Source organism: Lathyrus oleraceus, chromosome 2 (genome assembly GCF_024323335.1).
Source record: "Lathyrus oleraceus cultivar Zhongwan6 chromosome 2, CAAS_Psat_ZW6_1.0, whole genome shotgun sequence".
In the NCBI taxonomy this organism is placed as follows: Eukaryota; Viridiplantae; Streptophyta; class Magnoliopsida; order Fabales; family Fabaceae; genus Lathyrus; species Lathyrus oleraceus.
The window spans coordinates 222,812,996-222,828,587 of record NC_066580.1 but is presented as its reverse complement, the minus strand read 5'-3'; the positions used below and the strand labels follow the sequence as shown (position 1 = coordinate 222,828,587).

The 15,592-nt window shown below is 41.9% G+C and overlaps 1 protein-coding gene across 1 annotated transcript in view; it reads left to right on the top strand.

The window, feature by feature from the left end:
• The window catches only part of LOC127122669 (uncharacterized), a 59,127-nt gene extending 48,988 nt beyond the window's left edge, over positions 1–10,139 (top strand). Inside the window, exon 6 of the mRNA XM_051052970.1 lies at positions 9,844–10,139. Coding sequence (XP_050908927.1) covers positions 9,844–10,139 — 296 coding nt within the window. The remainder of the gene's footprint in view (positions 1–9,843) is intronic.
• Positions 10,140–15,592: the final 5,453 nt, after the last annotated feature.

Sequence of the window (15,592 nt, the reverse complement as noted above, 5' to 3'; positions counted from 1 at the left end):
TTCCTTCCTCTTTATCATCCACAATGACATTTATGGACTCCATCAGGACATTGGTCCTGTAGTTGAACACTCTATAGGCTCTGCTGTTAGTGGAGTATCCCAGAAATACGCCTTCATCACTTTTGGGGTCTAGCTTCCTTCTCTGTTCACGATCTGTGAGAATGTAGCATTTACTTCCAAAAATATGAAAGTACTTCACAGTGGGTTTTCTACCCTTCCATATTTCATACAGAGTGGAGGAGGTTCCTTTTCTCAAGGTGACTCTGTTGTGAACATAGCACGCGGTATTCATTGCTTCAGCCCAAAAGTGCATAGGGAGCTTCTTTGCATGAATCATTGCTCTGGCAGATTCTTGAATAGTTCTATTTTTTCTTTCAACTATTCCATTCTGCTGAGGAGTTATAGGGGAGGAGAACTCATGGCTTATTCCTTCAGATGAGCAAAACTCATCAAACTTGGAATTCTTGAATTCAGTACCATGATCACTTCTAATCCGGACCACACAACTGTCCTTTTCCCTTTGAAGTCTTATGCACAGATCTTTGAAGACATCAAATGTATCTGACTTCTCTCTGATGAAGCTTATCCACGTGTATCTGGAATGGTCATCAACCACCACGTAGGCATACTTCTTCCCACCAAGACTTTCAACCTGCATAGGTCCCATTAGGTCCATGTGCAGCAGTTCCAGAATTCTGGAGGTTGTGGAATGTCCCAGCTTTGGGTGTGACATCTTGGTTTGCTTGCCCACTTGGCATTCTCCACAGACTCTTCCTTCATCAATCAGAAGCTTTGGCATTCCTCTGACTGCTTCCTTGGATATGATCTTCTTCATTCCCCGTAAGTGGAGATGTCCAAGTCTTCTATGCCACAACTTCACCTCCTGTTCTTCCTTGGCTGAGGAGCATGTTGTGGAAAAGTTAGAGAGATCAGGTTCCCACAGGTAGCAGTTATCTTTGGACCTGGTTCCTCTCATAACTTCTTGATTGTCACCATATGTCACAATGCACAGCTCCTTAGTAAACTGAACATGAAAACCTTGATCACACAGCTGACTTATGCTGATGAGGTTTGCAGTTAGTCCTCTTACTAACAGCACATTGTTCAGTTTTGGCACTCCAGAACAGTCCAGTTTGCCCACACCTCTGATTTTTCCTTTGGCACCATCACCAAAAGTCACATAGCTTGTGGTGTGAGGTTGAATGTCTACCAGTATATTTTCCATACCAGTCATATGTCTTGAGCATCCACTGTCAAAGTACCAGTCTTCTCTGGAAGAAGCCCTTAGGGCAGTGTGTGCTATCCTAGCATACCATTGTTGCTTCTTAATGGGAACACATCGCTTACGTGTTTTATGCTTAGGTCTGACATGTGAGGCTCTGTTAGGGAAGCCATGAATCCAGTAGCAGAAGGCTTTTATATGTCCAAGCCTGCCACAGTGGTTACACCTCCAATTCTGGTATATTCTCTTCTGATGATCATTCATCCTAGCTCCTCGATGTTGAGACATTGGCTTTGACATCTGCTTGAACTTCTGAACTCTAGCCTTTGGGCGTTTGTGTTCAGCTCTTTTTCCAAATCCTAGCCCAGATTTGGTTCCAGACTGCTGTCCTACCTTTAGAATTTCTTCCAAGGTGTCAGTTCCCTTATTCATCATTCTGATGGATTTGGTCATCTGGTTCAGCTTGGAGGTCAGCAGGGCTATCTCATCATTTAGCCCCTCTATGGCAGACAGTTGCTTCTGTCTCTCATCTTCCAGTTCCTTGATGAGTTTCTTCTGCTTTTCTCCTTGTGCACGCACTTCTGCACTGGTGGTACACAGCTTCTTATATGCTGCAGCAAGTTCATCAAATGTCAGCTCATCTGCACTTGTGTCATCTTCAGAGACACACACACTGGTTAGTGCAGTGACATGTTTGGTAGATTCTCCTTCAGATTCACTTTCAGAATCTCCTTCAGACCATGTGATAGCTAGCCCCTTATTTTGCAATTTGAGGTAAGTAGGGCATTCAGCTCTGACGTGTCCATACCCTTCACAGCCATGACACTGGATTCCCTTCCCATGGTTGAACTTCTCCTCAGAAGTTGATCTTTTCTTAATGTCAGTCGGGATGTTCTTGACATTAGGTCTACCTCTTTGATCAATCTTCTTCATGAACTTGTTGAATTGCCTCCCAAGCATGGCTAAGGCTTCTGATATACTTTCATCACCTCCTGTATATCCTTCTTCTGACTCCTCTTCAGCATTTGATATAAAGGCTATGCTTTTCTTCTTCTCAGCATACTCACCTAAGCCCATTTCAAAGGTTTGGAGAGAACCAATGAGCTCATCTACCTTCATATTGCTGATGTCCTGAGCCTCCTCTATGGCTGTGACCTTCATAGCAAACCTCTTAGGCAAGGACCTGAGAATCTTTCTTACAAGTTTCTCTTCAGTCATTTTCTCACCTAGTCCACCAGAGGTGTTTGCAATTTCAAGAATATTCATGTGAAAGTCATGAATAGTCTCATCCTCTTTCATCCTCAGATTTTCAAACTTGGTTGTCAACATCTGAAGTTTTGACATCTTCACCTTGGAAGTACCTTCATGAGTTACCTTGAGGGTATCCCAAACTTCCTTAGCTAGTTCACAATGGTGCACCAGCCTGAAGATGTTCTTAGTGATTCCATTGAACAGTGCATTCAAGGCTTTGGAATTTCCAAGAGCTAATGCCTCTTGTTCCTTGTCCCAATCTTCTTCAGGAATCTGCACACTGACTCCATCTTCATCAGTCCTCGTTGGATGTTCCCATCCCTTGTTGACAGCTCTCCAGACTTTGCTGTCTAGAGACCTTAAGAAGGCTATCATGCGAGGCTTCCAGTCATCATAATTAGATCCATCCAACATGGGTGGTCTGTTTGAGTGTCCTAAATCCTTGTCCATGGTACTAGAAAGTAACTTCCCTAGATCTCACCCAGAACTTCACAGGCAGGGTGCCTGCTCTGATGCCAATTGAAATTCTAGTTATCAGACTTTGGATGTCACACTGGTTGTTATGACATCCAATTCTGCACAGACAGGGATTATGCAGAACTTAATAGTAAGTGCAGTAAATAACACAAGTAATTGTTCACCCAGTTCAGTCCAACATGACCTACATCTGGGGGCTACCAAGCCAGGGAGGAAATCCACTATTAGTAGTATCAATTCAAAGCTAAACTCACCCGTTTACAACTTATCACTTAATCCCTACCCAATGCAATTTCAATCTTAACCTAAGATCAGAGTTCCTACTCACTCCCCCTCAATCACCTCAGTGATATTAAAAACACTTTGAAGTCACACTTCAAAAACAACTCTTGATTATGCTTCACAGCTTAAATCAAGATACACAGCACTCACGCTTAAAAGCTTTGAGTGACACAACACTTACAACTCAATGAACACCCTATCCAAAGCAATCATCTAATTGATAATGGCTTGGCTTACAAGATACGTCTAATACAAGACTCACAAAATACAGCAGTGAAGTATGATGGACACACTGACTCTTCACGCTTCAAAATCCCGAGACTGAATGAAGGAATGCCTTCCTTTTTATATTGCAGCACCTGGGCTTTTGCACCTGTATTTTCCTGAATTTTAGGTCACACAAGTTCCCTCAAATTCAACAATTAGGTTGCTAACAAATAGGCTATTTGTTAGGTTCATTGAATGTAGCTTGGTTGTTGATTTCCTGGATTTTCTCTCAGCTGTTGAATCCCTAAAGAATAGCCTGAGAAAAAGCTGAAACAGAAAACTGAACAACCTACAAAATAGCATATGCTGTCAGGAATGGATGTCACGACATTCAGCTTGACATCAAGGTCCATATGCTGAGTCTGTTTTTCCAGAAAACAGACTGTACAAATTTGCTGACCTGTACATGATCAAAATGACCATACTACAGTAACAGCTTACATTAATAAATGTCAAAGTGTCCAACTTGACATTTACACAATTGGCCTTAAGTTAGTTCTGTTATTCTCTTGAAGAACAAACTAAGTAATATGCTGAAGTATAGCAGAACACCACTCTGCCTAATCTTCAGTAGCTGCTGTCAATGATGAATGTCACAACATCCAGTTTGACATTCAGTCAGTAGGCCTTATGCCAGGTCTGGTTCTTCCTTGATAACCAGACTGCAAATGAATACTAAGTTCTAACAGAACTTCTGTTCCTTAGTATCTGTTGACAGGTATGAATGTCACAGCATTCAATAATCCTGTGTCAGCTAGTCCTGCAGTAACTACAATGTAGTCACATATACATGTCATGACATCAGTCAAGACATTAGTGTTTTACCATACAATGCAGCCAATTAAACACCTACAGATTTTCAAACTTTCTTTTCATAACACTTATTTTGAATTGAATCCTAAGTCAACATTGACCATATTCTTGTAAATACTTTTCATTGGTAAATACAACTCACTCAATTGCCTTTGTGGTTTCAATGGCCACTTCTTGCCAAAGCTTTTCATAAACATTATCTATTAGGTTTGAGTTATCCTTGAGGTTGATATAATACTCACCTATATCCTTAGTGATGGACAATGAGTCTTCCATGCTTATTATAGGTTTAACCCCTCACTAGCATGTTGAAGCTATCCTCAGATGGTGGATTTGTGGGTTTAGGTTGAGTTTTCTCCCTTTGATAAAAAAAGAGCTTAAGGCTTTTGGACCAATTAATTCACCAACTTGTTTTGATATTTTTACCCCGAACTACGAGGTTTTGATCCTAATCTTTTTAAAAGATGGTACGTAGGCAATGGGTTTATCCATTCAAACACAAAATTGTAAATAATTTGTACATTCTTCTCTCATCTCCCCAATCATGTTTGCACAAATAATTTTCACAAATACCAACCTACCTTACAACAATTGTGAAAAGGGATCCCTAGGAGTACCTAGGATGTTTTGGGTGCTTAAAACTTTCCCATTGCATAACCAACCCCCTTACCCCAATCTCTAACATTTTTATTAGTTTTTGACTTGATAAAACTTCTCGGTTTTTGTTCGCTTTCTAACCTTTCCTTTGGATAAATAGAGGTGCGGTGGCGACTCGAATTGTATGATTTACTTTTGATTTTGTCAATAAATTTAAAGGTAACAATTACCCCGCTATAGAAAAGTGGCGACTCTGCTGGGGAATATTTGCCTAGTGGGTTTTGCCTACTTTTCACATTTTGTTGTATTGTATTGTTATATTATTTGTGACATATTTTTGTGCAAATTTGGGATTAGTGTATTGCTTGTAATGTATGAATTGCTTGATATATCAATTGCTTGTGTGCTTGGTGGTCTCTTGTGAGATGAGTTCTCTACCCGAACTCGAGTGCACTTATGATAGGTGAATGGCATAGTCTTGTTGACTTGTGTGGAGTTATTCCTTAGCAAGTTGACTTGCAAGCCCATTCACTTGGTGGAGGTTATGTTGGGATCAATAATGTCACACGAGTAGTCGTGGTTAGGCATTACTCTTTCCAATATATACCTTAGAAGCCAAGGACCTTAGTTTACCAAGCCCATCTTGGCCTATTTTTAGGACGTAGTGCGAAGGTCATTCAAGTGTAAGATTTGATACGATTGTTACACGATACTACACTCATAAGAGTCTCTCTTGAGAATATTTTTGGAATCCGAGTAGTCGTTTATCCGATAATATCCGAAAGATGGGATAATGACTATGGGAACCTCTTGTAGAACATGATTGTCAGGTTTAACCCTAGTACACTCCCTTTGGGTGGTTCTTAACCGAGACTCCATGCTCGTGACTTGCAATAAACCATTGATTCATGGTTGATCTGTTCTTGTGTATCCTTAATATCAACGAAACTTTGGTGTTGATAAGGTGTAAACCATAATCCACCAAAATGGATGATTGATATTAAGGATGCCTTGATCCATCCCATGACCTTTGTGTGGTGTGAGCTTGATCCTTTAGTGTGATTGTTGCATCCATGCATTCATACATATCCATATCATCAACAATGAGAAAATTTCAAGGAACTTAAGAGGTCTATTTGCAAATTTTTAGACATGGATAGACAAAGAAGGAACACGAAGAAGTACAGTTTCAGACAACCCTACTTGAAAGAGTTAAGGAGTTTGACATCATATGTATTAGATCCCTTGGAGTTCAAAGCTCACCATGGGAAGCTTCTTTCTATTCTTGCTACTCAGGTGGATGAAGGTCTGATGAGTGTATTGGTGCAATTCTATGATCCCTTGTACCGTTGCTTCACATTTCCGGATTTCCAGCTTTTACCTATGCTTGAGGAGTGTGCCTATCTTGTGGGTATACCTATTCTAGATCAGTTGTCGTTCAGTGGCTTGGAGAGGGTTCCTACTTCTCAAGAGATTGTTGATTTGTTGCATATGGATGAATCTATTATTGGTGCTCATATGACTACCAAAGGTGGAATTCAAGGTCTCCCATCTGATTTCCTCATTGCTCAAGCTACTTTATATGGGAAGGCCATGAGTGAGGACGTCTTTGAGGCCATATTTGTACTTCTCATCTATGGGCTAGTGTTATTTTCCAACATCGACAAGTTTGTGGATATGAACGCTATTAGGATTTTCTCTACTCTTAATCACGTTCCTACTTTGTTGGGTGACACTTATTTCTCTTTGCATATGAGGAATGCAAAGGGTAGTGGTACCATTATGTGTTGTTTGCCTCTGTTGTACAAGTGGTTTATTTCGCACTTACCACAGACGGTCGCCTTCAAGGAAAACAAAGGATGTGTACTGTGGTCCACGAGACTTATGTCTCTCACTAATGATGATATCTTTTGGTACAACCGTGTATATGATGGTGTGCAGATTATCGACTCTTGTGGTGAATTCTCCAATGTGCCTCTTCTCGGTACATGTGGTGGGATTAACTACAACCCTATTTTGGCACGTCGTCAACTTGGGTTCCTCTTAAAGGATAAACCTAATAACATTCTGTTAGAGTGTGTGTTCTTTCAAGAGGGTAAAGATCCCCAAGGCTTGAAGGGAAGGATGGTCCGCACTTGGCGCAAGATCCATAGGAAGGGAAGGAAAGAGCTTGGTCTGAAGAATTGTGTTGCTTTGGAACCCTATACCTCGTGGGTTAGAAGGAGAGATTCAGAGTACCTTATGCCTTATGACTAAGCGAGACCCACACCTTTGGATATGGCTGGGCCTTCAACCCTCCCTAACCAAGGAGTAGAGGAGTTGAGAGACGAAGACCGTTCACGTGCTTGGATCCGTGAACGAGATGAGCTACTTCAGCAGCTTAGAGATAAGGATGTGTTGATAGAGTTTCTTGAACATCAGGTTATCGACGAGTCTGATGATGTGGTGACTTCTCTTCTTCCTCAGTCTTCCAGGTTTTTGAAGAGGAAGTACGACCGACTCGCCAAGGGGAAGCCATATATGGAGGCAACCTATGAGAGAGAGGTGAAGAGGCTTCGTGCAGTTTATCTTCCGGTCTTTAGAGCTTTGGAAGATTGTGTCTAGGGTTCCATAGGATGTTCATTTTCCTTCTCTCTTGTATTGTATTTGGTTACCAAGACTGTACTTCTTTGGTGTAAAAATATTTTCCAAATATAATTGATATGATATTTCCATATATGTCTAAATGATTAATATTTCCAGTATTTTCAAATAGAACTCTAAAGTTCCTCTGATTAAAAAATAAAATCATATGCACGAGCATTGCATTAATCATGTGCATAAGCAGGTCTTTGTTCCAGGGCTTCTTGTTCAATGGTCTAACTTTGTGTTCTTCATTTATTTTGAAGACAAGCTGACGTACCGGTACTACACCAGAGCCAACTCATCAAGACTAATGGATCACCTAGAACAAGAGAACAAAGAATTGAAAGAGGAAGTGGCAAGACTAACTGCCCTGATGGAGTCTTTCTTGGCCGCCCAAAGCCAGTCGTCTCCAACGCCTTCAACTCCTCCCCAGAGGACAGTCATTTCTGAGATCGCCTCTTCAACTGTGCCTGCTGCCAGCGCTCACTTTGCGCCTACTGCTATGCAAGCCGGGTTTCCCGGGGGGATGCCTGTGAACTTTGCTTCTGAGGGTCTTGCCCCAACGTTTGCTTCTCTGTCGGCATCTAGCTCGGTCCTCGCTGTGCCACCTCTAGTCGTGCATACTATACCAAGAGTAGATGACACCATTTATCACTCTGAGCCATATGAGGGCCCAAACGTGTATGAAAAGATGGATGCTATGAACGATCAATTCCTTGAGCTTCGCAAGGAACTTAAAACTCTCAGAGGGAAGGACCTCTTTGGCAAGTCTGTTGCTGAGCTTTGCCTGGTTCCAAATGTCAAGATTCCTATAAAGTTCAAAGTGCCTGACTTTGAAAAGTATAAAGGAAACACTTGCCCGCTCATCCATTTGGTTATGTATGCACGTAAAATGTCGACTCAGACCGACAATGATCATCTCCTAATCCATTATTTCCAGGATAGCATGTCTGGTGCCGCCCTGAGATGGTACATGGGTTTGGACAGCGCGAACATCCGATCCTTCAACGACCTTGGCGAAGCCTTTGTCAAGGAATACAAATATAATATTGATATGGCTCCCGATAGGGAACAATTGAGGGCCATGTCCCAGAAGGACAAGGAAACTTTCAAGGAGTACGCCCAGAGGTGGCGAGAATTAGCTGCACAGATTGTGCCTCCGCTGGAAGAGAAAGAGATGACCAAGATCTTTCTGAAGACCTTGAGTTCATTCTATTATGAGCGGATGATTGTCAGTGCTCCTTCTGACTTCACCGAGATGGTGAATATGGGGATGCGTATGGAAGAAGGAGTCAGGGAAGGGCGCCTGACTAGAGAAGAAGGCTCTTCTACCAAACGTTATGGGGTGTTTGCGAAGAAGAAATATGGCGAGGCACATGCTGAGACCTCCCATATCAAATCCAGAAGACCCTCTGTGAAGAGGAAGACCGTGCGTCCCGCCGGTAATCAGCACCAGGTGGCTCATATAGCACCTGTTTTCAGAGAAAACCAGCAATATCATCATCACAACCAGCAACAACAACATCAACAGTATCAGCAACAACAACACCATCCTCAACAGCAGGCCTACCGGCCTCGAAACAACAATCAGACCAGTACAAGCTATAATAGGAAAAGGGTCACTTTTGATCCTATTCTGATAACCAATGCAGAGCTATATCCTTCTTTAATAGAAAGGAAACGGATCACTCCACGTGACCCACCTGCTATACCTACCAACCCTCAATGATGGTATAAGCCTGAGCTTCATTGTGTTTATCATTCCGGTGCTCCCGGACATGATGTGGAGAACTGTTACGCGTTGAAGACCAAGGTTCAAGACCTTGTGAGAAGCGGTATTTTGTTTTTTGAGGATGTAGGTCCGAACGTGAAGAAGAACCCATTGCCTGAGCATGGGAAGTCTGCTATCAACATGGTTCAGGGTTGCCCTGGTAAATACAAGGTCCTATATGTCAGCCATATCCGACAATCTTTGGTTGAGATGCACAAACTATTGTGTGAATACAGTCACTACGAGCATGACCATGACAAATACCATGTTTGCACTGTCAGTGAGAGGGGATGTCTTCAGGTCAGAAAAGACATCCAAGAAATGTTGGATGAAGGTGTGATAGAGATACTTCAGAATCACGATGAGGATGATGAAGTTAATGTGATATCACCTGTATTCAGGATACCTGAGCCTGTCGTCGTCTGATACGATGGTAGCAAGCAGAAGGCTTCTCCCTCTCTCATAATTAAGCCAGCTGGCCCTGTGCCATACTCTTCCAACAAGGTTGTTCCCTATCGTTATAATGTTGTGGCATTAGAAGATGGGAAGGAGGTTCCCCTACCCCCCACTTCTGTTGTGAACATTGCTGATGTCAGCGGTTTGACCCGTAGTGGTCGTGTTTTCTCGGCGTCACTGAAACCCCAAGCTGACACTAGAAAAGCTGATGCTGCTGATAGTGCTATAAGTCCGGTTGGAAATTCTTCCAATTCTCCGAATCCGGCACTTGCTGTTAATAGACCTGCCGTCGTTGTTAGAACTCCTGTCCCTGTTGGCCAAGATGGCATGATGAAAGAGGACTGCAATGAGATGTTTAGGCTCATCAAAAGGAGTTAATACAATGTTGTAGATCAGCTTCTACAGACGCCTTCAAAGATATTTGTATTGTCTTTGTTAATGAACTCTGAGCCATACCGTGAAGCTCTGCAGAAGGTGTTGGATGTGGCGTATGTAGATCATGACGTCACAATAGAACAATTCGATAGTATTGTTGCAAACATTACTGCTTGTAACAAACTGAGTTGTTGTGATGCTGATCTCCCCGAGGAGGGAAGAGACCATAATTTGGCACTTCACATCTCCATGAGCTGCAAGGATGATGCCATGTCTAATGTTCTGGTAGACACTGGATCATCACTGAATGTGTTGCCAAAGTCCACTATGGCGAGATTGTCATACCAGGGGCCTCCCATGAGGCAGAGTGGAGTGGTCGTCAAAGCTTTTGATGGATCGCGCAAGACTGTGACTGGTGAGGTTGAACTCCCAGTCAAGATTGGACCAAGTGATTTCCAGATCACTTTTCAGGTTATGGATATCCACCCATCATATATCTTTTTGTTGGGCAGACCATGGATTCACGAGGCAGGCGCCGTGACATCCACCTTACACCAAAAGTTGAAATTTGTCAAGAACAAAAAGTTGGTGGTAGTAGGGGGGTAGAAGGCTCTCTTGGTTAGCCATCTGTCTTCCTTTTCTTATATTGATGTTGAGGATGAGGTTGGGACTCTGTTCCAAGCCGTATTTATTGCTGAGCCTTCTAAGAATGGAACTTCTTCATTTGCATCCTACAATGATGCGAAGTTGGCCATTGAGCATGGCGCAACTACTGGTTTAGGACAAATGATCAAGCTGGAATACAATAAATCCTGGGCTGGCATAGGGTACTCTTCAGGCACTTTCAACGAGCACGGTCTGTTTCAGAGAGGTGGTTTTATCCACACTGTCGAAGACCAAGAAGCTGTTGTTCTTGTGGAAGATGGTGCAGAGGAAGATTCTGGCAACTTTGTCATCCCTGGAGGGGTCTGCAATAACTGGGTCGCTGTTGACGTTCCAACAGTTGTCCATAAGTCAACGTAATGTTCATTTTTGTTTAAGAACCCTTCTCCCATGCCAAAAGGAGAAGTGATGACATTGTTGGCCCATAAATACAACGATATTCATTCAATAAATTCATGTTAGATGTTTGTTCTTCCAAATTAATTTCACTTTTTGCTTTTTGCATGAAATTGGTGATCACTAAAAAACCCTAAAAGAGAATAAAAACAATCTTTTCATCTGCATAATGATTTTCCTTGCTTGAATTCTAAAATCTCTTTTATATCCAAAATCATTATGCAGATTGATCAAACCCACTGAACATAATGATCCAACACCATCTCCAAACTTTGAGTTCACTGTATTTGAGGCAGAGGAAGATGATATTGAAGAGATTCCTGACGAGATTACCCGTCTACTTGAGCACGAAGAGAAAATCATTCAGCCGCATCTTGAGAATCTGGAAACAGTCAACTTGGGGTCTGAAGATTGTGTTCGAGAGGTGAATATTGGGGCACTCCTTGAAGAATCTGTGAAGAAGGGGTTGATTGAGTTGCTACGAGAATACGTCTACGTCTTTGCCTAGTCATATGAAGACATGCCTGGTCTGGATATTGATATCGTGCAACATTTCCTGCCTTTGAACCCTGAGTGCGTGCCTGTGAAGCAGAAGCTTAGAAGAACTCAACCTGATATGGCAGTGAAGATTAAAGAAGAAGTTCAGAAGAAAATTGATATGGGGTTTCTAGTGAATTCTATATATCCTCAATGGGTGGCCAATATCGTGCCTGTGCCTAAGAAAGATGGAAAAGTCCGAATGTGTGTGGACTATAGAGACTTGAATAAAGCTAGTCCGAAAGATGATTTTCCTTTAACACACATTGATATGTTGGTAGATAATACAGCTAAATTCAATGTCTTCTCATTTATGGACGGATTTTCCGGTTATAATCAGATCAAAATGGCACCCGAGGATTTGGAGAAGACAACATTCATCACACCTTAGGGAACATTCTGTTATCGAGTGATGCCCTTCGGTTTGAAGAATTCCGGAGCCACGTATCAACACGCTATGACTACCTTGTTTCACGATATGATGCACAAGGAGATCGAGGTATATGTTGATGATATGATTGCAAAGTCAAGAACGAAAGTTGAACATGTTGAACACTTGTTGAAGCTTTTTCAGCATTTGAGGAAGTATAAACTTCATCTGAATCCTAACAAGTGTACATTTGGAGTCCGTTTCGGCAAGTTATTGGGCTTTAGTGTCAGCGAGAGGGGTATCGAAGTTGATCCTGCCAAGGTCAAAGCAATACAAGAGATTCCTGCGCCCAAAACCGAGAAGCAAGTCCGAGGTTTTCTTGGCCGCTTGAATTATATCTCCAGATTTATATCCCACATGACTGCCACATGTGCGCTAATAATCAAGCTCTTCGGAAAGATCAGCATCATGATTGGACCGAGGATTTCCAGAAGGCCTTTGACAGTATTAAAGAGTATTTGTCCGAGCCTCCAATTCTGTCTCCGCCTGTGGAAGGGAGACCCCTGATTATGTATCTGACAGTTCTTGAAGACTCTATGGGTTGTGTCCTTGGTCAGCAAGATGAATCAGGGAAGAAAGAGTATGCCATCTACTATCTGAGTAAGAAGTTCACTGATTGTGAGTCTCGATACTCGATGCTTGAGAAAACATGATGTGCTTTGGCTTAGGCTGCTAAGCGCTTACGCCAGTATATGTTGAATCATACGACTTGGTTGATATCCAAAATGGATCCAATCAAGTATATCTCTGAGAAGCCTGCTTTAACTGGGAGGATTGCCCATTGGCATATGCTGTTGTCTGAGTATGATATAGAGTATCGAGCTCAGAAAGCTATTAAAGGTAGTATCTTGGCTGACCACTTGGCACATCAACCAATTGAGGATTATCAGTTTGTTTAGTATGAATTCCCAGATGAGAAGATTCTATAATTGAAGATGAAAGATTGCGATGAGCCTACGCTCGATGAAGGGCCAGAGCCTGGTTCCCGAGGGAGTATGGTGTTTGATGGCGCTGTAAATCAATATGGAAATGGTATTGGGGCAGTGATTATTACTCCTCAGGGCACACATTTTCCTTTTACAGCAAGGCTTACTTTCAAATGCACGAATAATATGGCATAGTATGAGGCCTGTATTATTGTTTTAGAAGAATGTATTGATCTTAGGATCAAGCATCTTGATGTTTATGGTGATTCAACCCTTGTTGTTAATCAGATTAAGGGTGAATGGGAGACGAATCAGCCTGGCCTCATCCAATACAGAGATTATGCGAGGAGAATTTCAAATTTCTTTACCGAGGTTGACTTTCATCATATTCCTCAAGATGAGAATCGGATGGAAGATGCGCTTGCTACACTTGCTTCGATGATTGTGGTGAAGTTCTGGAATGAAGTCCCCAATACCACTGTGATGCGCTTGGATAGACCAACTCATGTATTTGCAGTAGAAGAAGTGAAAGATGATAAGCCATGGTATTTTGATATCAAATGTTTTCTTCAGGGTCAGATTTACCCGCCTGGGGCATCTGTGAAAGATAAGAAGACTTTGAGGAGATTGTCAGGCAGTTTCTACCTCAATGGCGATGTGCTTTATAAGAGGAATTTTGACATGGTTCTGCTCAGATGCGTGGATAGACACGAAGCAGGCCTGGTGATGACTGAAGTACATGAGGGTTCATTTAGTACTCATTCCAATGGACATGCCATGGCTAAGAATATGTTGAGAGCATGCTACTATTGGTTGACAATGGAGTCTGACTGCTGCAAATATGTGAAGAAATGCCATAAGTGTCAGATTTATGCGGATAAGATTCATATTCCCCCGAAACTTCTGAACGTGATTTCATCACCATGGCCTTTCTCTATGTGGGGAATTGACATGATTGGCATGATAGAGCCAAAAGCGTCCAATGGTCACAGGTTCATTCTCGTAGCAATTGATTACTTCACCAAGTGGGTTGAAGCGGCATCATATGCAAACGTGACCAGGCAGGTGGTTGTGAAGTTTATCAAGAATCAACTCATATGCCGTTATAGTTTGCCAGATAAGATCATCATGGATAACGGATCTAACTTGAACAACAAGATGATGAAAGAGTTGTGTAGCGAATTCAAGATTGCACATCATAATTCTTCTCCTTATGGACCCAACAAGAATGGGGTTGTTGAAGTTGCTAATAAGAATATCAAGAAGATTATCCAGAAGATGGTTGTTACATACAAAGATTGGCATGAGATGCTGCCATTTGCTTTGCATGGATATCGTACATCTGTCCTCACTTCAACAGGGGCAACCCCTTTCTCTCTTGTATATGGCATGGAGGTTGTGCTCCCAGTAGAGGTGGAGATCCCATCAATGAGAGTCTTGATGGAAGCCAAATTGACTGATGTTGAATGGGTTCAGAGTTGTTATGACCACCTGAATCTGATAGAAGGGAAGAGATTGACTGCCATGTGCCATGGTCAGTTATATCAGCAAAGGATGAAGAAAGCCTTTGATAAGAAGGTCAAGCCTCGTGTGTTCCGAGAAGGTGACCTTGTGCTCAAGAAAGTTTAGTCTTTCACGCCCGATTCCAGGGGCAAGTGGACTCCAAACTATGAAGGTCTACATGTTGTTAAGAGAGCCTTTTCAGGCGGTGCTTTGATACTTACAACTATGGATGGGGAGGATTTCACTCGTCCTGTGAATTCAGATGCAGTCAAGAAATACTTCGCCTAAAATAAAAACAGAATAACTCGCTAAGTTGAAAACCCGAAAGGGCGGTTTAGGCAAAAATAAGTGTCTCGGTGGATTGAAAACTCGAAAGGGTGATCCAAGCAAAAGTTAGAGACATAAAAAATTAATATATATATCCCGCTAGATTGAGTACCTAACCTTGGGGCAATCTAGGCAAAAATTAGGGATTTGGCAAGTAACTGCATCTTGACAAGACTATGTTCTTCAAGCCGTCTTCTGTCAGAGATGTCGCTCAGTCATCGTCAACTGAAGCTTCAAATACATTGGATTCAGAGTTGGTGGAGAAATGGTCATTATGTTCAATGTAGCCCTTTTCCAATATATATCACCAATTTCAAATTTGTAAAGATCCATGGAGTCCTGCCATTTGCAGACTACCATTCCATCAAATAAATTTAAGCCTTTATCCAATTCTTTGCACTCTTATTTGTTTCTGTTCAACAAATGTTTGCATGTTTTAATTGATAAATATCATTGTTTTAAATAAATAAAATTCTCATAAATTATTTTTAAACAAGAGTGAACATTCACAATGACAAAAAGGATAATTGGGATGCCTCTAGTGCTCTCCCAAGGATAGTATGATCTCTGAAAGGATAAGACATTTGTTCATATTCCTAGCATACTTGTGTGCCTCTTCATCATCTTCCAGGTTGTCTCCTCCGCGAGCACAGAAGAAGATTGTGCATCACCAA